This window comes from Psittacula echo (assembly GCF_963264785.1).
Source record: "Psittacula echo genome assembly, chromosome: 2".
Classification (NCBI taxonomy): Eukaryota; Metazoa; Chordata; class Aves; order Psittaciformes; family Psittacidae; genus Psittacula; species Psittacula echo.
The window spans coordinates 119413254-119440922 of record NC_137737.1 but is presented as its reverse complement, the minus strand read 5'-3'; the positions used below and the strand labels follow the sequence as shown (position 1 = coordinate 119440922).

The 27669-nt window shown below is 36.5% G+C and overlaps 1 protein-coding gene across 8 annotated transcripts in view; it reads left to right on the top strand.

The window, feature by feature from the left end:
* Nucleotides 1-27669, top strand: part of RB1CC1 (RB1 inducible coiled-coil 1) — a 76648-nt gene that overhangs the window by 25976 nt on the left and 23003 nt on the right. For 7 of the 8 annotated variants that reach the window (XM_080609934.1, XM_080609937.1, XM_080609938.1 and 4 more), the window contains 9 exons: nt 2563-2765; nt 3798-4233; nt 8678-8848; nt 13837-14021; nt 16470-16656; nt 16737-16818; nt 17697-17758; nt 18833-18936; nt 21405-21531. In XM_080609934.1, the coding sequence (XP_080466060.1) occupies nt 2563-2765; nt 3798-4233; nt 8678-8848; nt 13837-14021; nt 16470-16656; nt 16737-16818; nt 17697-17758; nt 18833-18936; nt 21405-21531 (1557 nt within the window). The other variant, XM_080609940.1, reaches the window with a different exon arrangement.

Here is a 27669-nt window from a genome sequence, read left to right as displayed (position 1 = left end):
TGGTTTGGTTAAATTGTGTAAATCGCCACAGGCTAGCCTCCTAGATGCAGAGTTGTCAGTGCTGATCATCAACAGTGTAAGAAGCAATCTCAGTTGTGATGATCCATCCCCTTCCCCGCCCCCCCCCCCCCCCCCCCCCCAAATTTGTTAACTTATGAATTCTGGTTTGTGTTTGAAAGTATTTTATTGAGAAAACAACCAGAGTTAAAACTAAAATCTGAAGTTGACAACACTTGAGTTTTCAAGTCAGCATCAAGAATGACATATAATAAAGCTTAATAGGACAACCTAACTTTTGACTTCCACTGTGAATGTGAGAAGTAAATGTATTAAAAAAGCAAATATTGGCCACTGGTTAGGAATATGTCTTAGGGTGGAAGGTCTGGTCATATCTGGCACATAAATTTCCTTGTGAGGCATTAGAGCTGTGCAATGCTAAGTGAGTTTGTCTAAAGAAAAATAGAACTAAGAAAAAGCCTCTATGCAGGTCTTCTAAAGAAACGTGTTGTTTTTTTTTTTTTTTTGTTTGAAGGTGAGAGAAGTCCAGTCTTTACTTTCCTCAGTAAACTGTGATGCTCTCTTGAAAAAAATGCATAAAGAGACTGTATGATCGTTTTTTATTTTGTAGAAGGATTATATAGTTTTAGTCTTTAAACTAATGTGTGTTTCTAGATATGCTCTCACTTCTGGAATTATTGCCAGTAGTTTGGAGGAAGGGTGACTTGGGAAGAGACTAGGGTTTGTGAGCTGAAAGTAAAATGCTTGTGTACGTTCCCAGGACATACATTAGAACACAGTGGGGACATTCAGTTACCGTTTCAGCTTCATACTTTTTGTGTATTTTTTTGTACATCTTAGGGTAAGCCAGCCTCTTTGTTTGGATTGTAATATAATTGAGGAAGCAGTAATTGGAGGTAGTCTGAAAAAAATCACTTGCAGATTTCAGCACTGTCTGTATGCTGTCCCAGTTGTTTTATTGGTTGATTTTGACCTGGGAAGTGAGATCTCATGCAGCAGATGTGACCAAAGTTTAGAAAACAAGACAACAAATGCCATCTTTGCTATGAAGTGATAGAAATTTGTAGTAAATTTTGATTTCCTTGAACTTGCATGTATGAGTAAGTTTCTATATTCATTGTTCATATGCTGGTAGGTTAGATACCAGTGATTTGAAGGACAATGGAATTTTGTCTTGCTTCTTGAGACAAACCCTGGACTTTTAACAAAAGAGAGGGTCTTCAAAGCTTTCAGGTTTTATCAGTAATAATTCTGAAACATATGGATAAAATGCTCTGCTGTTTTGTGGTTTGTTTCAGGAATTTAAGTGTTCTTGGGCTCTAAATTTTTTTGGATATGCGTATGTGCTGCTAACCATGTGGTCAGCAGCAAATGCATTCTGAAGTATACTGATGTGTTAGGTTTTTAACACTGCTTTTTCACTGTATTTGTATAACCTGTTTCTCCTTGCATGGTTTTCTTATATGTACTACAGCAGAGGAAAGTTATGTACATACAGTCCTAGTTTAAAAGTATGCTCCACCAGCAAAAAAGATTTTCTATCTTGGAGGATAGGTAGATACTAAACCCCAACACACAGGTATGCTCAGGAGAATATATCCCATGTAGTATGTTACTGACAAAGTATCAAACTGAAGAATTTATTGTGTGAATTTTGTTTTACTTTCTCATTTCAACATTTGGGTAGTAGGCCCTTTGAGGGGGACAGCCTGTTTTCTTAAAGTTGATAAACTTAGTTACTCTTCCTACTAGTTAAAACCTTGGAATTTAATATAGTAGGCATTGGTGATAGTGCACTTTCAGTAAGCTATGGTGCTTGCTATAGGTAGGTCTGTATTTTAACTCTGCCTTGTTGGATGTCGTTTATTACCCTTTTAGTAAAATGGCTTTATGTCATCCAGTTCTTTAACAGGAAAGCTCCCACATTAGTTTGCATATACAAAGTTTTCAGGGTATATTTAGAGTTTGGGGGACGCTCTGCACTGCTTCTCATCATGTTGCATCTGGTTTATTAATCAGTGGAAGACTTCAATTAATTATCTGCCCTGCTGTTTTCCTCATGCATCTCTTGCAACTGATGCACCTGCGCTTCTGCTGACTGATCCTGCAGTAGACTGTCTTGTTATGAGCTTCTGCCTGTTTCATCAATAGTTTTCTCCTTAATGGACCTTGTTTGCCAGCTCCTTCTCTCAGATTAATGCAAGCATTCATGTATGTGTGCACTGAATATTTTATGTTAGCAACATTTAATTTTATAAGCTTTTTTGTAACTGCAGCTTTCACCTGCCTGTTTTGAAGATATTTCTCAGTAAACAATCCACAATTTTTTCATCTAATTGTTTAATTTAGAATAATTTTTTGTTATTTTTTATGAAGTTTTAATGTGTACAGCTTTTTCAGCTATCTAAATTTAACACTTTCCATGTTAGTATTTTCTAAATGTCTCACTGTAACATTTCATATAGTTACCACAGTAATAACCTGAAGTGATTTGCATTTTGATGGATTTTTTTTTATATATTTTTTTATTTTATTTTCCCCTAGGAAATGTATGAGGTTGCCAAGAAACTTTGCTCCTTTTGTGAAGGTCTTGTACATGATGAACATCTTCAGCATCAAGGCTGGGCTGCCATAATGGCCAACTTGGAAGACTGTACATACTCTTACCAAAAACTACTTTTCAAGTTTGAAAATGTATATTCAAGCTATTTGCAGTCCATAGATGATATCAAGTTGAAACTTACACAGTAGGTTTGCCATTAAATTCAGTCTCGGTATCCAAAGTTACTGCATTTTAAACTTACTGAGTATTGTATGTGTGGTCTGATTAATCAAGCATGTATTTATTTGATTATGTGTCACGGAGGACATTGTTTCTGTTCTATGCTAGTCACTTTTTTAACTGACATTTTTTCCTTGTACTTGTCAGCATACAGAAACCTGCATTAAATTATGTGGAAGATATGCTCATTAATGAACAGCTGTTTAAGAGCTGGAGTGCTTCCAAATGTGCAGCAGAAACAGCTAGATGATTAAATTTAAACATTAATCAACTTGTTAAAATGCATATTTGCACTTTTCAATTAATTGGTTTTTAATACACGTGAGCAGATATTAAGAATGATGATCTGTGGTGAAAGTATGGAGTCATAACACAAACTTTGGGTGTATATGTATAACTTTGGGAGTGTGTGTGCGTATGTATGTATACTTGTGTCCTGCAGGCTGGATGTTACTTCAAGGAAGATCTTTGACATTTTTCTGGACATTATTGTTTGGTGTTATGGTATTTATAGGAGTGCTTTGCCTAAGAGAATGTAAGTGGATGGTGGATACTTAAATAAAACAGAAATATGCTTCTTTTTTTAAAAAAAGAAGAAATTTAACTTCGTAGCTTTTACCAATATATAGAAACTATTCAAACTCTGCAAAAGTAGTTGGCCGGAGGACACTCAGGTATTGCCAGCAAGCATTGGTATTTATGCAGGCTGGAAACCTAAAGTCCCTGTTGTGTGGTTAAAAAAAAAGAAGGGGGGATGTCTCAGTTAATCAAACTGTTTACATTGTAAATATAAGTTAACTTGAAAGTTTAAAAGTTTAAAGCAGTGAAAGAGAACAAAAATTGTACCTTCTTTAGCTGTCTTCCCATACTGTTGATACTGAGCACATACATATGGGGGGGTGGTGTGTATCTAAGTTTTTGTCACACTGGCTGCTAGGTACTGATTTCCTTTTTTTTTTTTTTTTTTTTTTTTTTTCTTCACCCTTCTAAAAAAAAGCTTGGGTTCTGCTGTTTCTATAATGGCCAAGATACCACTGCTGGAGTGCCTAACAAGACATAGTTACAGAGAGTGTTTAGGAAGATTGGATTCTTCAGCTGAGCATGGAGGGGCAGAAAGTGAAGAAACTGAGGATGGGAAATCTCCTGAATTGGTGCTTGATTCTGATATATCTAAAGTGAACAGTAAATCAATGTTAGCCTCATTTTGCAAGTCAGTTGAACATTCAGCTTTGGAAGGCACAGATCCTGAAAATGTAAAAGATGATAAGGAATCTGGTCAAAATGCTACTGTCCAGGACAATGAAACATCAGTAGAATTGAAAGATGATGATCAGCCTTCTTTCAATGTGTCTTTATTAGACTGGATAAATGTTCAAGATAGACCTAATGATGTTGAATCACTGGTCAGAAAATGTTTTGATTCTATGAGCAGGGTAAGTTAACAGTTTTTTAAAAATCAAATTATATTGCATTGAATGTTGCTTTTCCAGCTTCTTGTAACTTGTCATTTCTCAGCTAGCTTTCTGAATGGAGATCAGAGCAGAGACTAGGGATGGATGTGAGCGTGCAAAGTATTTTCAGAGTTCTTGGCTGTTAAGAATTTGACCTTTAGGAAAATGTATTAAGTTCACAATGAGTGCATGTTATCCAGTTTGTTTCTTAAATAGCCATTCCTGTTGGAAAGCCAGTAGCTTCTTGCAGCATCTAAGCAAAGTGACTTGACATCTGTTGTCTTTTTCATAGAAATTATGCTTTCAGTGAAAGTAAAGATTTTTGTGTGCCAAAGTGAATGCTTTTTGTGTTAAGAATACGGAAGCCTTAGTTAGTGTGGTTAATTGTGATAAATTTTGATACCTGCATACTTTATTAGTTGATACCAATGTACTCAAAGGAGTCCAGCATGTCAGTATGTATTTCTGCTGCTGGTAGAATAAAACATTGCTCACTTTCTATACTTTCCAAATGATTATTTTAACCAGTGAGCATTATAACCTTTTAAAATCTTTTTTGCCTAGAGACTTTCTTCCTTTGCTTTCACTGTAGCTTATGTTTCTTACATTGTCAAACCTTACATGCGTATGTATAACTTTATACTATTACAACTCAATATACTCTGAACAAAGAAAACAATTTCTGTTGTCTTTGACACTTTATTTCCTCTGCAAGGTAGGACTGTAACACTGTCTCAGTTATGTCTAATGCCCATATGTTTTAGGGAACATTATGATTTGGTCAGTTTTGTACACTGATTTTTTTTTTTTTTTTCAATTCTGTTAAAATTTGGAGAATTGGGTTTAATATCAAGGGCTGCCTAAGATCTAGAGCTGTCTAAATTTTAGTACTACAGCAAAGGCTAAGATTAGACTTGACAAGTGTTTTTCTGTAGTGAAAACGGTACTCCATTTTTTATGGGAAAATCTTCCTAATTGCTGAAGTCCTGAGACAATTCTCTTTCCTGTTTGTGCAGTTATGCCACAAGGTGCTTTCTGCTAGTTCAAAGCAAGAATAACAAAGCTCAGTAGTTCAGTTGTGTGAGGAAAATATTTACTTTCTATGTAATATTAACAGGGCACAAATGTAATGTCTCTTAAAAATCAGTATTTTGAGACAGACATTAAACGGTTGCTTCCAAATAAATTATAGTGATACTTAAAGGTGGTTTACACCAATCTGGCAACTAAGTACCACGCAGCAGCTTGCTCATTCTTTCACTCTCCACAACCTGGTGGGATGGGGAGAATGAAAAAGAAGGTAAAACCAGTGGGTTGATATGAACAGCTTAATAATTGCAATAAAATGTTATAATAATTGTAATCAAAAGGGAAACAACAAAAAGGGAGAGAAAAACAAAACCCTAAAAGAACAAGGAATGCACAGTACGGTTGCTCACATCCTGCTGGGCAATGCCCAACCTGTCCCCAAGCATCAGTTGGTGGCTCGCAACCAACTTCACCCCAGTTTCCGTACTGGGCATGATGTTCTGTGATATGGAATGCCCCTTTGGCCAGTTTGGGTTAGGTGCTCTCTGTTCCCTCCCAGCTTCTTGTGCCCCTCCTCACTGGCAGAGCATGAGAGACTGAAAAGTCCTTGATCAGGGTAAGCATTACTTAGCAACAACTACAACACTGGTGTGTTATCAGCATTTTTCTCAGACTAAATAAAGCTGCAGCACTGCACCATCTACTAGGAAGAAAATTAACTCTATCCCAGCCAAAACCAGGAAAAGATACAAAAAGGAGAAGAAAAAAATGAAACTTGCTTTAGTTAAATACTTACTTTACCTTTTTTGATCAGTTTGTAGTCTTATCTGACATGTATCACATGTTGTAGAGAGGCTATCTTGTAACTGTGCTTTCCTGTTCTTGCCTTAGAAGACTTGTCAGAAGTCCTTTGTTACAACTGTTGTGATTGTTTTGTAACTTAAGCTGAGTTTTGTAAGGAAAAAATGATGGCTTCTGCAGAAGTGAAGTTTCTGTCTGTTTTCTTGGTATAAGCAGAAAATGCTGTGGTCAGACTATTCTGCCCACCACCAGAACAACTGTGAATGATCATTCTTGATCTGTTCTGGTTCACAAAAAAACCCAAAAAACTTAGAAGTAATGTGATAGTTTGTAGTTTTCCTTAGGAAATATTAATTTTCTCTGTTTTGATAGCTGCACAGACAAAGAATTGAACCATTAACTACCACTTATTTAGAATTAACTTGAAAACAGAATTGGCCTTTAGCTGAAAAGGAAAAGAAAATAATAAATATCTGCAACACAGTTGTTCTTTTAATATTTACTTGAGATCACACCTTAACAAAGCAAGTCAGAATAAAATGGCACTAATTTATTTTCTCTCGTTTTTCCTGCATTCTCCCCATGCCCTTTCCTTCTTGGAAATATGAACTATACAAATGGCTTGTGATTGCAATTCTTATTTGAAACTCTGAATTCAGGTAAGATTTAATGAAGTTCAAAGCATCAGAGTGTATGAGCTTTATACCTTCGATACTTCCAAGACTGCCTGTGTTGAGGAGGGTGCTGTTGGGTGATTCTTCTAGCCTGTAGGTGTTGCTATGAAATGACACTTCTAATTACAGAAACCTAGGCTGCAATAAAAACAGTGGGTTAAGTAGGAGCTAAACAGATGTTTCAGTTAAGTGCTGTCATAGCCACTCAAATAAAAGGCTCAAAAAGGAGGAGAGTATTAAAGATGAGAACAATATTATTTTACCAGTGAAAGTAGAGCTGAGTGCTACAGATGCGATTAGGGTCAAGGATGGGATAAAAAGAATGGATGAACAAAATGAAAGGTGGAATAAGAGGAATAGGTTTTCTTAGTAGAAAGAACACAATTAGTTTATGAAGGTAAAAATAAACCCACCGTATCATTCTTGAGTATTTTGTCTCTTAAACTGTTCTGGATGCTGCAGTGGAGAAATTCAGACTGCCGCGGGGAGGCAATCCTGAATAGGATGGCAATGAAGATCATCCTATAAAAGCAGTCTGGTTTAATCCCAGAGACTATTACTGGTTCTTGAAGTTGGACTACTTACTTGAGAAACACCAAGATTCATAAGGCCATTCATAGCATACTAAAAATTAGCCTTTGCTGTTTTGTGACATTAATAGTAGCATTATTTACTTATTTGGGGCTGATTGCTAGTTTTCAGTACTTTTTGTTGTCTTCTGTTTGTTTGTTTTGGAGGCTTTGTTTGTTTGAAGAGAATGGAAGTGCTATACTTTATGTTGCTCCTTACTTTGTAATGTTTTTCCTCTCTCTATACCCCAGAGGGGCCTTTCCAGAAAGCAAAAGTGCTATATGTGAAAGCTTTTATACAGTAGATAGAATGTTATGACTGTTAGTGTGACCTCACAGGATATTGCCCATTTCACTATATCCTAATGTAATAGATGACATACATAACTATTTTGGATAAATTTGTTCACATTCTGCTAACACCTTATGACTCTTAATGTGTTTCTAAATAATATATTCTAGGCTTAGACTGTCTTTTACATAAGCTGTTGTAATTACCTGTGTTAATTCTAGAACTAAGGAAACAAAGACTCTCACTGTTCTCCTAGTGAAACTTGAAGTGCCACTCTTAGTATCTGTGAACTTTGGTAGCCTCTTAAACATTTCAGACATTAAGAGGTGAGATGCTGGAACAGGTTGCCCAGCAAAGTTGTGGCTGCCCCATCCCTGGAAGTGTTCAAAGCCAGGCTGGATGGGGCTTAGAGCACCCTGGTCTAGTGGAAGGTGCCCTTGCCCATGGCAGGGGGTGTGGAACAGATGATCTGTAAGGTCACTTCCAACCCAAACCATTGTGTAATTTCTGGATAAAGACCTGTGAAGGAACATGATTAAATAATTTTTTAAAATGTGGTTTTATTAGGAGAAACATAAGCAAAAAGTTGCTTAGAACTGATCTGTTTATCTAACCAGTCAATAAAAGCATTAATTCAGTAGGAAAAGGGTAATGAGTCTTACAGCTTTTTCTCATTACCCTTCCTACTGCTCTTCCCACTAAGTCGCATTCATCATTTCTTTTGATTTTAGGTGTATGGACTCTTTTCCAGGATAAACTGTGCCTGTTACCTTTAAACTGCTTCTTCCCCCAGCACCCTGCCTTGCACCCACAACTAATGTCCCTTCCCCTTGTAAGCATCCTGATTTCTGTGACGGTTTGCTTGGAATACTTCAAAGAAGTTCATGCTGTGATGTAAAATGCTCAGACACATTAACTCAGAATTTTGAAACAGATAACAGATGTAGGTACATGTTATTAAAAATAAATATGAAGATGATAAAAATGCATTTAAATAGCTCGCATCACCTTTCAGCATGTCAACTGCTAATAAACATTTTTCTATTTCCCCTTTTTTCCAGCTTGATCCAAGGATCATCCAACCCTTTCTGGCAGAATGTCGCCAAACTATCGCCAAACTAGATAATCAGAACATGAAGGCTATTAAAGGCCTCGAGGATAGGCTCTATGCATTAGACCAGATGATAGCAAGCTGCAGCAGACTGGTGAATGAACAAAAAGAACTTGCTCAGGTAATACACATTTGTGTGTGCAGCATTGGAAAATAGCAGATTTTTGATATGGGAATGCTGATTGCAATGAAACATTTGCATTTCTTAATGCAAGATAGTTTTCAGCATAATAGAGTGGAGGTGCTCATAAAGGTGCTATAGTCATAATAATTTGACATTTAAATATTGGTAGTTTTTACTCCTTGTACTTGTGGTTTCAGCTCATAATTCCAGGTACAATATTAATTTAAATACTTTTTAAAAAATATCTAATTAGCTGAAAATGCAACACAGTGATGGACAGCACCGGAACTTTAAATTTAGGGCTTTTATTTATGTCATTTTAGCTATGTTGGGGAAAAAGTCATTCTACAAAATAAAAATGTCTTTCTTAAAATATCCTAGACTTAATGCACTAGGAACATGCAGAGCTGTAGTTCTCTGCAACTTTGTCAATTGGGTATTAAGCTGTGTATTTTTATAATTAGAATATTTCTGATGACATTCTCTTGGTTATATGAAATCTGTTTCATTCCAATTTGGCCAATAAGCATTTTCGTAAAAGCACCAGTATAAATTTGCTGGCTTCTGAGATACATCAGTATATGGTGTTGTTTCTGTTAATTTTTTGTTTGTTTGCTTTTGTTGTTGTTTGGGTTTTTTTTGTGGGTGTTTTTGTGTTTGGGTTTTTTTTTTTTTTTAGAAATTAAGTTTCCTCTGGATGAGTAAGAAAAGAAAAATCATACAATTTTACTTTGCATCAAACGTTCCAGCAGAGAACTGTTTGTGTTCGTAAAGAATAAAGTGAAGGTATTTTATAGAACAAGGATACGGAGCATCTTAGTGTAATTCCATTGGCAGTATTTTCATTGGAAGCTGTAGGCAGGCTTCTTTTCCCGAGGCCAGAAAAAGCTGATGTTCTATCCAGAATTTGAGTTGACTTTCTACTCCAGCTTCAGTTTCATTATTAAATTTTAAACTAACCTGATTCCACGGAACAAGTGATTTGCTGCTAGAATGCCTCATTGTTGATTTGCTTGATCCTGGGCCTGCCTTAAGAGTTCTCTTGCTTTCAGTAAGCCCTTGCAATTAACTGACCATTAAACAGCCTTTTATATTAAAATTGCATCCTGAGTTATATAGTTCAAGAGTTGATCTCTGCCTCGCCCCCCCTTCCCCCCCCCCCCCATTTAATGTAGAAAGCTGCTTTGTTAAATTAACAAAAAGATTTTTTGTTTGTGGAAACAGGAGTTCGTTACATGAGTATATAGAGTTATGGTCAGTAGGTGGCGGTATGTAGTAAGAGTATGCCTCTAAAAATTTGGAGACTAATCTTTCAGTGTGATTCTGCCCCATAGTTTCTCCTTTTTAACATATTCTTGTGCTTTATTTCATTTAGTGTTTCTAATTTCGCTATTTGTAGTGTAGCATTTCAAAACATTCTGTTACATTCAGATGCATTTCCATCAATTAGATTCATAGAAGTTACTTCTTAAGAGTGCTGGCAAACACTGTTGCAGGGCCACTCTTCATAATCTTTGAGAAGTTGTGGAGATAGGGAGATGTCCCAGGAGAATTGAAGAAGGCAAATGTCACACCCATCTACAAGAAGGGTCATCTGCATTTTCCTCAAAGGAGGATCCAGGCAATTATAGGTCCATCAGTCTTCAGTCCTTGGGAATGTTATGGACTGAATCATCGTGGGGGCTATCACAAGCCAAATGAAGCACATGATTGGGAAAAGCCAGCACAGTTTGACCAGGGGTAAATGATGCTTGACAAACCTGATCACCTTCTAAGGCAAAGCAGTCTACTTAATTGATGTGGGGTAAGCAGTGGGCGTTTTCTATCTGGGTGTCTCCAAGGATTTCAGTACGGTTTCCTACAGCCTCCTCATAGAGAAACTGACATATTATGGTCTAGACTAGTGGGGTCCCTTAGGGATCAATATTGGGCCCAGTGCTGTTTAATATCTTCATAAATGATCTGGCAGGTGGGATCAAGTGTATCCTGACCAAGCTTGCCAATGATACCAAACTGAGTGGGGAAGTGGACACTTTGGAAAGGGGAGCAACCCTTCAGAATGACCTTGATAGGCTGAAAGAGTGAGTTAACAAGAACCTAATGAAGTTCAAAAAGGACAAGTGTATGGTCTTGCACCTGGGTAAACAGAATCCAGTAGTGCAGCATGGGCTGGGATCTACCTGGTTGGGGAGCAGCTTTGTGGAAAGGGACCTGGAAGTCCTGGTGGACAAGCAGTTCAGTATAAGCGAACAGTGTGCAACAGTGGCAAAGAGAGTGAACAGGATGCTGGTTTGCATCAACAAGAGCATCGCTAGCAGAGATAAAGGTGTCACTATCCCACTCTGCTCAGCTCTTGCCAAGCCACATCAGGAATGCTGTGTTCAGTTTTGGTCCCTGCTGTAGAAGAAAGGGACGATCAAAGGACTGGGAAGCCTGCTGTATAAGTAAAGGCTGAGTGAGCACTAACTAGGTCTGTTCGGCCTAGAGAGAAGAATGCTCAGGGGAGAACTTATCACCATGTTTCAGTGCTTAAAGGGTGGTTATGAAGAAGATGGAGACTCCCTTTTTCCAAGGTGTCACATGGAAGAGATGAGGGATAGTGGGTGTAAGTTACTCCTGGGGAGATTTCAGTTGGACAGGGAAGGTGAATTCTCCGGTATTGGACACTATCTAGAACAGAGTGCTGGGCCATATAGCCTGGGTCATGCTTTGCCAAGAAAGGTTGGGACCAGATAATGCTTGATGTCTCTTCCAACCTGGTATTCTATGATTATTAAACATACTTAAAAAAAATCTGGTTGGCAGATGGCATTCTTGACTCTGGGCTTGTTCTCTTTCAGTTAAAGTTTTGGGGAAAGGACTTTGTCACTATCATATTCTGTACTTTTATTTTCTTCCTGCTTGTTGTTACATTAAAGAAAACCTTACATTTGTAGGTTTATAGTGATCCAGGGTTGTCTCAGCTGCTTATTATATTGTTTGAACTTCAGTATAAAATGTTTTTAAATGTTTCTTTTATTGCTGCTGCTTTGATTTGGAAATAGTCATTAGGAAAAATCCATGAAGGCATTATCATACCTGTTTTTCAGAATCCTTCTTAGTTTGACTGTGATACTCATGTCATGAATCCAGTCATCTGATCAGGGCTGGAAAGGCAAGAACGTGTGCGAACAATTGATTATTTAGATCCTGGATTTCTCCGCAATTTATTGGTGCTTTTATAGTTTAAATTTTATTTTAAAAATCAGTCCACAGGTACAGAAATGGCAAAAGATTCCCAAATTTATGAATAGCCTCATGGAACTGGGGGTAAAGCTGAAGGGATTTTCTAGCTCACAGCCTTTAATTATGTGTAACTTCAGGCTCTATGCCATGTGATTCTTTTAGAAAGCTTACTGAGCTGCTATTTAAAAGCAATTGTTTTCATGACATCTTTACTTTTGTTACAAAGTTGTATAGAATCTGATTGTTCTAATGTTTATAAACATCTGTTAATCTCAGATATTAAGATATTCTTGACTAGTTCAAACCTATATGATCTCATGTCTATACTCCTTTCATTTTGGTGCTTAACAATTCCCTAATGAATATCACAGCATGTTTTTTTCAGTGTCTTTATCATCTTGACTAGATGGCCCAAGTTCTTTTGGTGTAGCTGTCCTCTTCTTAATAACTTAATTCCCACCTTTTCTGGTTTCTGTTCACTTGGCTTGGATAATACATACAGTTAAAAAGTTTGCAGCCTCCTTTTGTTTCCCAAAGGATCCTCACTCATTCAGTATATAAGTTGCTTAGAGTTAAGTAAACAATTGACTCTTCAGTATTCTCTTCAGTGTTCAGTATGTATCTTCCTTTTATTTCACTGTACTTAATATACTTGTTTGAAACTTACTTTGATTTCTGTGCTGTTCTCACTAGGATATAAATATTTATTGCACGCTTTGCAAATGTGTTTTGACATCTTGTAAGAAGATTGTTTTAAATTCCCTATCAAATCAATGATAGTGACTTCATTTTACAGCAGTTTTATATGTGGTATATATATGGTTATTGTCAATTTCAGCTTTGGAAAGAAGCGCTTAAAGCTATTTTCTGGTTTTGAATTCTTTACTAAGAAAACACAGGCTTAATAAACAAGTTTGTAGAACTACAAGCGTAGTGATCACTGTGATGCTCAGGCAACGTGTCAGAGGCATGATACGAATTTCTTCCCTAAAGGACCACCCTGTTTCCATCAGTCAATAGCCTGGCACAGCAGTTATACCAGCAGCCCTCTGTCTTCACCATCACTTCTGTGTGTCTTTATATATGTCACCTCCTGTAAACAAGTCTTAGATGGCTGATTATGTGAGGCAGTCCATTTTCCCTGTTTTGCCTCTCACTGTTACAAACCACAACAGATAATTCTTAGCAATGCCCAACACCTGTGCGCAAATAAGATGTCTAGCTGTGATCTGAATTAGTTTCATGTATGAATTTCTGTATGCAAGAGGTGTAACATCAATTCAGAGTATATTCAGTACTATTGTGGGCTAAGGAATACGTCTTGCATATGCCAGCAGTCAGCAGGCTGGTTATTGACAGAAATTAGAATCCCCCTAATAAATTAATATATTAATATTAATTATATAATAATAATATAATTATAAATTAATAAATTAAATGGTTAATCCCCTCCATCCTAGTAGCTGCTTTTCTGCTTCATTAACTTTTGTGATCTTTCACAGGGGTTGGTTAGTTGTGTGTAGTTTTTACAGGGTTGTGTCGGTAACTGGGAGAGAGCTATCAGATAACATTTATTTGGACTGGATTATAGAGTGAAAAGAAAGCAACTTTGACACTTGTCTGTGTAGCATTCTGTTATACTTCTCCATGATTACAGTAAGTTTATTGAAATGCTTGCATACTTACGGAGAAGATAGATCACTTCTGTACTTTTTGAATGTCATAGAGCTTATATAAAAAACGTATCTCTCTTACTCTAGGGATTTTTGGCTAATCAGAAGAGAGCTGAGAACTTGAAAGATCCTTCTGTGCTGCCTGATCTGTGTTTGAGTCATGCAAATCAGCTGATGATTATGTTAACTAATCACAGAAAACTGTTAGATATTAAACAGAAATGTACCACTGCCAAACAGGAGCTTGCAAATAATCTACAAGTCAGACTGAAGTAAGTTGCAACTTTTCTACTTTATATTGCTTGCACTTGCATCAAGATTGTTCAAAGAATGCGTGTCTTGAAAAAATCTTTGGTAATGCATAGAGTTTTGCTTAATGGAAGAGAAAATAAAAGTTGGATAGCTTCAGTTTGTATATGAAGTTATTTGTAAGTGTGAAACAAAATACTGTTTTAAGAGAAACTTTTCTTAGCATTTAAATGGTCTTCATATCAATAAAACAATATCCAAGAACTTAACAATCCCTTCTCCTCTGGTGAACCTCGGAAGCTGTTGGTATCTTATGTAGAATTTGATTGGCAATTATATTGATGTTTACAAAGGATTATAATAAGCATAAGTGAAGTACTCTTCAGTAGCTTCTGATTACATCAAGGCAGAAAAACATGCTGGTAATTTGATTTACTTGTAGTTTGTCAAAAAATAGTTATATTTAGTCTCACCCAGTAAAAATAGCAATTTTTCTTGTAAGCCTCTTTATAACACGGAAGGCAGTAAGTAGTCTGTATTGCTCAATGGGAAATACATTTTTTCACACTACTAGAGTTAATAATTAAGCCTTAGATAATCTGTCATATCAGGTACATAGGAAAAGTATGCAGAGTTCAATAATTGTGGGGGGAAAAAAACCTTCGTTTACTCTCGCAGCTAAGAGTTAGGAAATGTGACCCTGTTAGACTTGCATGCTGGATATCCATCAAGTAGTCCTTTGGGTTTTTTTTGAAGAGGCTGCAGTTTGTGTATGATGAGACAAAGTGCAGGAAAGAGTAAAGCAGAATCAGCAGTGCACTGTTGACAAAGATCCTGTTGTGTTTGTAAAATGAATTACTTCTAGGTGAATCAAAATGTGAATTTGTCTTTCTTCCTTGCCTATGCATCTGCTCTTAGCCCAGTGAGATGACTTTTTTCCACTATTTTTCACTGTTGCAGGTATTTAGAGATAGTATGTAGAACCTCAGTTGCAATAAATATCACTTTCATTTCTTATGTGTTGAATATTTGTGTAGTATACACTTAATTCATGAGTTTTTAGAGGAAAATACTTGCAACCCTTTGTAAGGAATAAGCTAGTGAGGTGTGAAAAGTGAATGCATAGAAGGTAGATCTGAAGAGAAGAATAAGGTGTATAGGTACATACATATATATATATATATATATATTAAAAAAAATAGCCCACACCAACAAAAAACAGCACACCAGATAACCCACAACCAAAACCCCCCAAACACACTGGAAAAAAAACCCAAAAACAAACAAACAAAAAAACCAAACCAACAAACAACCCAACTGTTTTTTGGGTCAAACCAAAGGTTCTTCTAGCTAATTTTCAGTAGCTGTTAGTAGTAGCAAATGATCATAATGGGAATCTAATAATAAGGTGAGAACATAAACTTAACTATAGCAAATCTTCGAGAAGAATATCTGATCTAGAAGCAGCTCTTCTGGTTTTAATTTCTGATGGGGTTTTTTTCCGTAAGCTAGTCCAGCTTTTTGAATTCACAGACTCCTATTTTTTTTGCAAAGTTTGCAAGTTCTGCGACTGTATGTTGTATGGAAAATGTGCATCCTTTTGTGTTTTGAACTTGCACTTGTTGGCTTCATATAATGTATTGTTTATATTTTTTACTACTTATTACTATAAGGAAGTCAACAGTACCCATCTTGTGGTTTCTCCGTTAAGATATGTTTCAAGTTGCTTAATGTTGACTTATTTGCATTTATTGTTTTGATTTGTTTCTGTCAACAAAAAGCAATTACTTTGATAACTTCTGGGGTATGCCTCCACTTTATGCCTTTTGTGGTGCAAAGTTACTGTAATGTTTCACCTGAAACACACCAGTAATCACCTTTTCAATAGTTACCCTGTGACTAAGTTATGTTGGTGGCTGTGCTTGACATTATTATATTGGTTATATCAATAACATAATTGAAGATGTGATTACAAGGTGCAAGACTTTGCATGTTACAGGTGCTGTTTCTTGTAATGCATAAGTAGATGGTGTGAACTTCCCATTGTTCAGATACTGCTTCTTGGACAATATTGCTACCTTTAATATGTCTTACTAATGCTTTTCAGTAAGTACTTTTAAGATTTGTAGACAAAAATTAGTCTCTTCTTTGCTCAGGAATCAACATTATCATTCCTCCCAGGGTTTTGTATGCCAAGAGCATTACTTGTCAAAAAGAACACGTTAACTCAAATGGTGGTAAGCGTTCATTTTTTGAGCACTGATGCGGATATCTTACTGTGAGAAATTAGCAGGGAATTGCAAGGTGACTGCTGAATTTTGAGTGCTTGACACTTCTAGATAGCCTGTTGTTGTCCCATGTAAATGATGTCATCGTTCAGCTCATCCAGACATGTTGCTAATTTTAGTGAAATTTAAGTGCAGCAGAGATGACGAAGTTGTTATCTTCTAAAATGTAATCTGCTTTTGTAGGTGGTGTTGTTTTGTAATGCTTCATGCTGACCAAGATGGAGAGAAACTACAGGCACTGCTTCGTCTTGTAACAGAGCTCCTAGAAAGGGTCAAGGTTGTAGAGGCTCTCAGTACTGTTCCTCAAATGTACTGCCTGGCTGTTGTTGAGGTTGTGAGGAGAAAAATGTTCATAAAACACTACAGGGAGGTAAGTAAGTAAAACCTCAGGACTTAACCTTTGTGACAATGTATAAAATAACAATTAAATAAATATTTTCCCTTCCACAGTGGGCAGGTGCTTTAATAAAAGATGGAAAACACCTATATGAAGCTGAAAAGGCAAAAAGAGAATCTTTTGGTAAACTGTTCAGTAAGTACTTTTTTTCTTTTTTTCTTTGAAATCAGACTTGTGGTTAAGTATGACTTTTGTCTTTGTTGTTAAAATACTTTTTTTCTGTGATAGCTTAAATACCTGTATAATTTTTTTACTTAAAAAGGAAATGCATGCAATGTGCCAGATGGTCCTATTATGGACGAAATATTTTTTATTGATTTCGCTATTAATCAAATTAATGAACTGTTCTGTATAGATTATCCAAAATACTGTTAAACTTCTAATTAGTTTAATGCTTGTCAATGATAAGATTTCTAATTATTATGTTCAAATGCATTTTCTGTTTGAACTTGCTCTGTGAGCTTTACTGTTCTTTTAAGTGACACTTTAAAAACCGTTACTGAATATTTGTGTATTGCTGTGACTTACTCTGTACTACTGCAGAAAAAAGCAAGAAAAGACTCAATCTGAATATTTTGACCAGAAGTTTTTAAAATAAAAATAAATAAATAAATAAAAGTTGCTGGTAAAAAAATCTGATTAACTTCTCTTTTTTTCTGCAATTTATGATCTGAATGGACAGCTAAAATAAGATAATTGAGCAAAAGGTTTTCAAAATTTTGGAAAAGAGATTAGCAAGATTACAATGAAAATTTGAATAAGGAGTTGAGGCTTTTGAAGGGGTGAACTTAAGCAAAAAGATTTTTCAGTGAAATGAGAAGTTCTACCTGGATGGTGGGTTTCGCATGAAGTTCTGTGGTCACTTGCAATTTTCAGTTGTCAAGAAATCGCATAGTTAGTAGTGCTTTCAAATTTGGTTCAGATGTTAGACTGCAGCAGCTTAATCATTTTCTCTTGAGGCATTGCTTTTATGTAGCATTTCTGTTTTTTAAATAACTATTTTCTTTACCCAGGAAAGTCTTTTCTAAGGAATCGTTTGTTTAGAGGACTTGACTCTTGGCCTCCATCCTTCTGTGTATGTAGTCAATATATTTTGTGGGTTTTTTTAAATTCTTATAAACTGTATTTTCATAAATTAAGAAGTGAAGCTTGCTTCATTCCAGCTATACTCCTGTAACATTGCTCTGACACAGATGAACAAGCTGGGAGCTAGTGTTCCTTGCTATTTCAAGTGGCTTATATTAACATCGATTCATAACTTGCAGTGTGGTGGGAGAGGAAATGTCAACTTGATACTCCTTTTTAACAAGGAGCCTGTGGTATTGAGCAAAAAATGGCTGTTAATGATCAGTAAAATGAAGCCAAGAGGAATAATTTGATCATCTAATTCTCTCTTCTGAAAAATAAAGCCATAAAATTAAGCTAATGGTAAAAGCAAATAAAAGGTTTTCATATTTTTCTATAATCACCAGATTAGTGGAAAGGCATTTTTATCCCTTTATTGGCTGATGACATGAAGGGATGAAAAAGTATAGCTGTAATCAAGCTTTGCCTGTTAACTTCAATTTCATACATTGTAGCTAATTTAAGTAAGATAATTGTCTCTGATTCTTATATTGCCATCTCACTTTGCATTTTTTAACAATATCAGCTTCTTGTTTGCACCTTTTCTCTTAAAAAAAAAAAAAAGAAAGAAAATAAAATTTGGAAAATAAAGTGTTACTCATTTCAGTGTTTTGAATACTGATCTGAATTAATACTTGACTGTTTAGTAGCACAACAAATAAAGTTTCAGTGCTATCTCTTGTTCCTTAACTTTTAAGCACATCCTTAATGTTATTATGAAGCGTGGTAGTAGGGAGGAATTTGGACTACATGATGGTTGTAGTCCCCTCCAGCTGAAATACTCTATCTGTAATGCCTTGGGCATCAGTAGAATAGAGTTAGTGACTATAAATGTAAATGATTGCATTTTTAGGGGGGTGGGGCGAGACATGGTTCTTTCAAAAAAGTGTGAAATCTTTTGAGAGAGATATATATTGGTTAACCACCAAATTTTCTGTCATTAATGAGGCTATTTTTTAATCCTTTCTTGGTCATCTTGATATTGCTTACTTAACAACATGTATGTTATTTCTTTTTAATACAGACACGAAAACCTCGCAGATTTGACAGTGAGCTTCCAGATATCTCATTGAGTGACTTGCAGTTTTTGCAGTCTTTTTGTCCTTCAGAAGTACAGCCGTTACTCAGGTAAAGCACCTTTTTAAAGTTTGTGTGGTACAGAAATGGCTTCCCCACCTAATAACACCCCCTTTGTTTCCCTCTGTCCCCCAAGTTCATTATTCATGAGGAGAAGATGGATATTTTTTGAACTGAAACCGTTCTTAAGCAATGGTCTTCACTGACTTAATGCAGTTACATATTGTCTATATGCTTCGTGTATTCAAGGTCAGGTGATTTTAACACATGCATTCTGTATTGAGATGTTAAAGATTTTGGATGTTCCTCTCTGCCTCATAGCTAAAAAAAAAAGGAAAAAATTGTCAGATCAGAATTAAATTGGTTTTTCCTCCCTCCCATTTGCTCTTTAAGTGATATTCTGAAGCAAATAAAATAAATGTCTTTAGCTCACACATCTCCTGTATTTACTTACTGCTTTGTCTCTGACAGGCTGATTTTATGAAAACTGTATTCTCTAAGTGCCTGTGCTGTGTATGGAAGTCCCATCATTTTGAGCAGAACTCTATTTCAAGGTTTCTTAAGTCCCAACAATGAGGCAGGCATACAAATGTAGTTTTGTTGTTTTGTCTCTCAGCAACCTGACAGAATTAGTTTCTTACCTAGAACCTGGAGATGTCTTTCTGGATAAGTTGACTGTTAAGAGAGTGAGCTTTCAAACCTGCCAAGAATCTTAAACCTAGCAGTCAGATGAAGAAATGCCAACCAAGGTAATGGGCAAGAAATAGGCAGTAGCAAGTTCTCCTTAAGGTTCTCTAGGAGGAGATTCGGCTGTCATTCTGACCACAGTCAAATGCTGCATGTATCCACCATCCTTCTTCTAGAAGACATCTGCAGATAGAAATTTGCTGAGATTCCTTTGTTTTTTTTTTAGTGCCAACACCATAATCCCACAAAGGATGATAAGATAAATCCAAAAGGAGGATACTCTGCTGTCATCTGTGAGGTTCACTAGCACTATCAGCCTGATGCTTGTTAGTTGGTGCTTAGTACGGGAGCTGTGTTCACTGCATTTTTCACCTGTATTTTTTACTGGTGGTCTTTTTGATTCAGAATTCCTGGCCATCCTTATGGTATTGCTGCTGGAATAACTATATAATAAGTATAGTGGATTTAGTTAGCTTGACAGTGGATTTGATCATGGTACAGCTGATGTACCATTTTAATTTCTCTTGTTAATGCTCTGAGGTTTGCTCCTCAGTGATTATGCAGGAAAAAGGTGAAAGCTATGGTATGATATTGCTGATTTTTTGCCTGACATTTGGGTTTCTGAGATTTTTCATACTTTCCTGGGAAGCTTAGACTGAATTCAGGAGGAAATTTGCCTTGCTATTTTCAAAACACCAGTCACTTACCAAACTGGTTCAGTTGGTCTGAATTGTTGTAGTGATATAGCTTTCCACTTGATGGCAGTAGAGGTAGGATTATGTCTCCTTCCTCCTGGTTTCTGAGCTCAGGATTAATTTGCTGGAAATATTAATGATAGTGGTAGACTTGCGATTTGGGTGAGCAAAGCTGTCACGCACCATGGTAGATGCTGAGGCTCAGAAGAAACTTTAGAGCAATACAGTTTTGGTGTTTTTATTTAACATCTAAAAAGCAAGCAATAGGCAAACTGAGACCCAGCACAGTCCTTTTCTGTCAGCACCAAACCACTGAGCTGAATAATTAAAATGATGCTTCTGTTTATTTACAGTGCTTCAGTTTTCTGAAATTATATGTTTGAGTGATTATTGAAATCTTAATTCTACAAAAATACGCTAGCACCACTTGCCCTGTATATTGAGTAGAGAATGCAAAATACATTAAAGTATAATCTAGTTTTATTATATTGTTAGTCTAAATGAACTCCTGATTCATTATTTCAGTGGAGCTATTGCTGAACGAATTAAAAATCCTGGATATATGAACCCTCAAGAAAAATTAAATAAATGTGGCATTTCCAAAGGTTTAGAAAACTTGCAGTTGAAAGCTCATCTTGCAACACTTGCAATGTGATCACAACACATTAATCAGTCTTTTAATTTACATTACCTATCATTAAAATAAAATAGTTGAGGATTAATAGCTACCTCAGAGGAAGAGCTGGATTGAAGGGAATCCAAAGGGAGAGAAGAATAGAGTCATTTGCAAGCATAAGTGCTTCAATTACAGATCTAATCACTATCAATTCTCTTCTGTTACTCTAACTCTAGGTACTACTGGTAAATGTTTTTCTCAGAAGGAAAGACTGACACATTAGTTTCCTATCACTGTGTTTATCATTAGTTACTCTTTAAAAGCTTTCAAGTTCTTAATTTAAAACACATATACCGGGTAGTCTTAGTGGATTTTCCATGTAAAATAGATGAAATGAAGAAAGTACAAATCTTATGCAGAGGAAAGCTTAGTCTTGTTGGAATATACACATAATAGTTTTAATATGTTTGAATATTAGATCAACAATGTGGGAAAAAATTTAATCTTACTCTGTTTTTAAGGGTTCCCATACTTTGTGACTTTGAACCTCTTCACCAGCATGTACGTGCTCTACATAACCTGGTCAAGGCAGCACAGAGTTTGGATGAAATGTCACAAACTATTACAGACCTGCTGAATGAACAAAAGGTATTTTTTTCTTTACCAAGAAAAGAGAATATTCTATGGAAAATAGTAGAATAATTTTACAATATTATTTTATTAACCACTTAAGAAAGAAACTTTGTTTTTCCAGATGTAAAGATTGGCTGGTCTTATAACTGCATAGTAGTTTCCTTTCTAATCACACACTGAGAATTTTGAGCTCTTCAAGTGAGTCTATCTAGAGAATAGTCAAAAGATACTGAATATTTTCTAAACATTTAACAGATGCTTCTATTCCACAGAAATTGTTGAAGTAGAATTATTCTGTTTGTATTTGTTTTCTGCCATTTTCTAAAGCTTCTATGTGCAGAATGTGTACGTTTTGCCTGTGTTGCTGTAGTTTGTATTTAATGAAGTTGTTACTTCTAGGTATTTTGCATTGCTTTTTAAGTCCTTTTGGCACAAGCAGTTAGGGCCTCAGTTGGTTGTCCACATTAACCTGGATATTGATGTGTCACCTACTCCTTTATTGCAGTCCTGCTTTTGGGGGAAGGGAAGAAATATATTGCTATCTTTTTCTTTGAATATAGAAGGAACAGATGGCGAAAAGATCTCTTCTTAGTTTCACTCTGTCTGTCAAGCAGATTCTTTCCCCTAGAAACTCCTGTTTCTGCTAAACACTTTCGATTGCTTCTGTGCATTCAGCCTCTAACTTTCATAATACACCAAACCAGGGTCCTTTTAGCTTCTGACTGTATCCTGTCCCAGTAAAACACTGAGTGAATTTAGCAATGATTAAGTTTTTCTGTGAAGTTGACTGCTTCAAATTGGGATTTTTTTACCATTTTTGCTATTAAAAAAAAAAAAAAAGGTGTAATTTTTGTTGGATTCATGTGATCTTTGTTGCAAGCATTTGTAAGCACATTGCTGAGTAGAAGCATCTTCTATAACTACCAAGGTTGTGGGCATGTTCAGCTTTTAATGGGTGAATTCCTGCTTAAGCCGGATGATGTTAAGTTTACATCCTCTAGGACTTGAATGCAAGATTTACTGGAAGTCTTGAATTTACATGAAATATGAGACCTAGGTTGCTCATTGTTCTGTAGTGTAAAAAAGGTGTGTCATGTAACATTTTAGCTCTTTCCTCTTTATGAAGATGGTTTTCATATGAACAACCATTAAGAAGGGTGTTAGGGCCTGTTTTAGCCAATGGAATGGGCAAGGAATGATATAAATTTTGTGAAATCTGGGAGGTTTTTTGAACATGCTTTTCCAACAGAGCATGCTCTGAAACACAGAAGGTCACATCCAACTTAGAGCATCCCAACATTTATGTCATAAGAAACCAGGATAGTTACAGGTGTTCTAATGAATTAATTTTTCACCAGGGTTTGCAGTGTTGGAAGAGTGTGAAATAAATCAAAGGAGTAGGTTTTAATTCAAAATAGACATAACAACGGTAGAAGAATAAGCAGGAAAGGTACATTACTTGTTCAGGTATTAACTGTTTGCCCTTTTTGGTTCAGGCTTGCTTATGTGAGGAAATTTTTATCAGTATCTGGCTGAACAAAAGAGATGCTTACCAAATCAGGAGAATCTGTTCGTCTCTTTTGCTGTGCTTTGACCAGTTTGGATTCTTGGCTGACACAGAAATGTTAAGTGCTTAGACAGCTTTGTATAATTGTCTCTTTCCTCAGAGTAAATTGCATTGCACAGTCAGAGCCAGGCCATTTATGATGTCATCTTGAAAATGACCATTTCTGTGTGTAATTTCAGTGATTCATTTGAACAGTTTTTTTGGAATTGAAGCAAATACATCTGTCAGATTTTTACTTCTCAGTGACAGCATTCTTATTATTACTTGATGAAAGATACTAGGTCTTTCTCTGTGTTGCTTTGTTCCACAGATGATCTAGAATTTTTAAATTATACTACTTTTGCCCATGTTCTTTTCTTGTGTAGAATTATTGAAAGAATTTGAAGATGTCCTTTTCTTATCCTTAGCATTGCTGGGTATTTACAGAATATAATTAGAAGTATGAATAAACATTTAATAATAGTCCTGAAAATGCCTGTAGCTTCATGCATCTACACATTCTGTTGATGTATTGTGAGATACCAACCCAGCTTGGTGCAGAGCTGGCAGTGACTGTGCAGGTGTTGTTGTTTATAAGCAGAATGTTGGCCTCAGGGAGATATGTTTGATCCCAGCTTCCCTTTCCGTACAGGTGGCAGCATAAGCTTGTTTTTTTAAGTTGAACTGGGATAGTTACCCTGACTTGCTGGTAGTGCAGCAGTTTAGCTCTCGATCGGGTGGGAGTTCATCCTACCGTATTAGCTACTGCAGCTGGTCTTTTGATAGTAGCTTTAGGCAGGAGAGAAAAGTTGTGGCTGCAGACAAGTGAGTAAAGAGCAAGTCAGAGAGGAGACCCAGCCCCTTACTGGGGATGTTAGTAGCAAGTGTCCTTCTAACTCTTACTGTTTCAGCTTTCAAGTTCCTGGAACATTAATGAGGACATGCTTCTCTATCAGCAGATTTATTTTTTAATATAACATCAAAGTAGTCAAAGAGCATTTTTGTGGATTTTTTGTTACTACTTTGAAATCTTTTTTCCTTTTTAAAGCTTTCTGCATATTCTTTGTAATTTAACTGTCTTGCCAAAGATGTGCCCTCTTATTTCTGTAATACAAAATTTAAGCAGATCTGTGATTAGGTTAAAGATGTACAGGAGAAAGCTAAGGTGCTCACAGGACTTGGATAAGTTGATTAAGGTGTCTTCTGCATGGTTAGTAGGTGATTGACATATGGAATCCTTTGGTATTTAAATTTTCTCTTTTAGGAGAAGCTGGCTTTTCAAATCAGATTATGAACCTACCATTTGTTCTAGTTAAGTTTGAAATAGACACACTGTTGTAATCCTTCCAAAAATTGTCCCATTCCCTTTTTAATGTAGTAACATAATTAGAACAATAAATATAATCCAGCAGTGCTTGAGAACTTTTAACTCTGCTTCTGTCTCTCTCTTTTCTGTTTTTTTCTGCTCTTGATGCCTTTCTTTCATTATCACAGGAATTACAGTGTATGACACATGCATACCTTGCTGCCTGTAGATTGTGAATAGACTAGATGGCAGGCACCAGCTTCTCAGGGATAGGCAGCAATATATAAAGTTTTCCATATGGTCTCAGCTACTCAAAATGTGAGATTTAACTCATTGCTAGGTAGTAATCTGGTGTTCGAGCTAGAGACCCAGCTCTCAGCAGCTGCTGCAGAGGCATGGCATTTGTTACAGGCCCAGGTCATAAGGAAGCCAAGCTCAGTAGAGTGTTGATTCACACAGTGACAATTTTTTTGTTTTGTTTTTTTTTTTTTTATTCATGCTATATCCTTACTCTTTCTAGAATGGTTCTGCAGGGGTGCCAAAAGCAGATACTATCTTTGTATGCGGCTTTCTGTAGGGCCTTCCAGTATTCAAAGTCTTTAAAGTGCTTTTTTAGTATGTGCTTACTGATATCTGTGGTGCTAGTTTTTATTACTGTTAAAGCCCTGGTTTATCAATGTTAAATGTTTGTCACTTAAAACATATGCTTTGAATCCAGGCATGCATCAGCATATGCAATATCTTTCAGTATTTGTTTTTCTAAGTTTTCTTAGGTAAACAGCATGAAATTAAACTCAAAGGAAATGCTTAAACCTGAACTAATACTAGCTTTAACAAAAGGAGCATTTAGTTACCTTTAACAGAAGGAGCATTTCCCTTTGTCTGATGGCCTGCATTCATTTTCAATAAATAAAGACAATGCTTTGTATATAATGAACGTAAGTTTTTTACAGTGGGTTTTTGTTACTGATTTTCAAAGTATTTGTATTATAATATTTTACTTTCATATAGGTGCAAAGTGGAATGCTAATGGAAGTGAGGTGTAAATGCATCTCTGCAAAGTAGATGAGTGTCAGAGCTGGAAATAATCTTCCTAAATCTCAGTTCAGAATTCAGCTATTCACACTAATCTCCATTAAGAGAACATTTACATGGTATGGAGGAGAATAGGGTCACTTTTTGAGTAGCAGCCATTTGTAAAAGATTGAGAAAACAAAAATCAGCTCTTTATACATAATCACTCTGATATCTGAAACTTTCGGATTTTTTGGAGTTCTATTGTTGAAAATTTCTCAACTCCACTGTCACTAAGCAAGTAGCTGTGTTTAGCTGATAGCACAAGTTTCTTCAGTAAAAACTAATACACTAAAGAACACCCGACATGCAAATGTATGGAGACAGTGTGGATGGTTTGGAAAAGGGGCGTGAGCAGGATATTGAGGATTATCAGCTGGAGGCAGTGTTGGCTTTTGGAGAAGAGCACCATTCTGAAGGATCTCCAGCACTTAGAGACTGAATGTCTTATGGGATTCTTTTGCTGCCAGCATTCCTATGAGTTGTTAAGACAGTTTCTTTTCAAGGTGGTCACATTACTCAGATGAATAAGATCAAGTCTTTCAAGGATGAAGGATGGAAAAGTAAGGTAATGGTTGGGCTATAGTATTACAGACAGTCCATCTGAGATCTCTTAGAACATTGATCTGTTAAAAAAAATCAACATAACACAGAATCATAGAATAGTTAGGGTTGCAAAGGACCTTAAGATCATCTAGTTCCAACACCCCTGCCATGGGCACGGACATCCCACACTAAACCATGTCACCCAAGGCCTCATCCAACCTGGCTTTGAACACCGCCAAGAACGGAGCATTCACAACCTCCCTGGGTAACCCATTCCAGTGCCTCACCACCCTCTCAGTAAAGAATTTCTTCCTTATATCCAATCTAGACTTCTCCTGTTTAAGTTTTAACCCGTTACCCCTTGTCCTGTCACTACAGTCCCTGATGAAGAGTCCCTCCTCAGCATCCTTGTAGGCCCCCTTCAGATACTGGAAGGCTGCTATGAGGTCTCCACGCAGCCTTCTCTTCTCCAGGCTGAACAGCCCCAACTTTCTCAGCCTGTCTCCATACGGGAGGTGCTCCAGTCCCCTGATCATCCTCGTGGCCCTCCTCTGGACTTGTTCCAACAGTTCCATGTCCTTTTTATGTTGAGGACACCAGAACTGCACACAATACTCCAAGTGAGGTCTCAGGAGAGCAGAGTAGAGGGGCAGGATCACCTCCTTCGACCTGCTGGTCACGCTCCTTTTGATGCAGCCCAGGATACGGTTGGCTTTCTGGGCTGCGAGCGCACACTGAAGCCGGCTCATGTTCATTTTTCCATCGACCAACACCCCCAAGTCCTTCTCTGCAGGGCTGCTCTGAATCTCTTCTCTGCCCAACCTGTAGCTGTGCCTGGGATCTCCTCCAGTTTGTGATCCTGATCATGTTGCTCACATCTTTTCATCCTGCATGTCACAGATAGTCTCGTTATGTATTTTAATTATGTGTAAATCACTGTAATTTTCTTAGGAAGAATTGCTTCCATCCTATTACAAAACTGTTCAGGAATACATTCTTGATGGATACTGAGCCTGTACATTGCTTTTTGGCTTGCACTGGGATGTGTTCTGTGCTTGCTGAAGCTTTAGGTTTATATTTTCGTTCTAGGAATTTGTTCAATCTAATGTTGGCATTAGGACTTCTATCTTTCTACTGTATTTAATAGTTGATAGTATAAGACACTACAGGTTGACCATTTGTGCCTAGTTCTGGTAGATTTGAAGATAGTGAAGGAAGAGGACTTTAATACACCCTTCACTTAGCCTGTCAAACAAAGCTTGCAAGCAGTAAATTTATTATGTTAAAGTATTAAATAACAAAGAAAATCTCTCACTGAAGTGTAATGTTTTAGATACGTCATACTGTAAATTAAATTGAGTTTGTCACATAGAAAAAGTCTGAAAATCACAGAACACATTGTCTCTAAGGCCTTGCTGAGATAGATTATTTTCTTAAAACATATCAAAATGGTGCTTTACTTAATTTCAGGTGCATAGAAATAAGTGTACATGACTTAGCCTGCAGTTACAGCTATTACACATGTGATAAATCAAACTTCAGCTGAATTCACTTAAAGTGTATTTTCCATGGCAGAATGGAAAAGTATGATGTCTTTGAATAACAAAGGTTGGTTTTCAAACACTGTGCATGAATTTACGCTTTACAGCAGAGTATGCGCTGGAACTTGAGATCTTGCTTT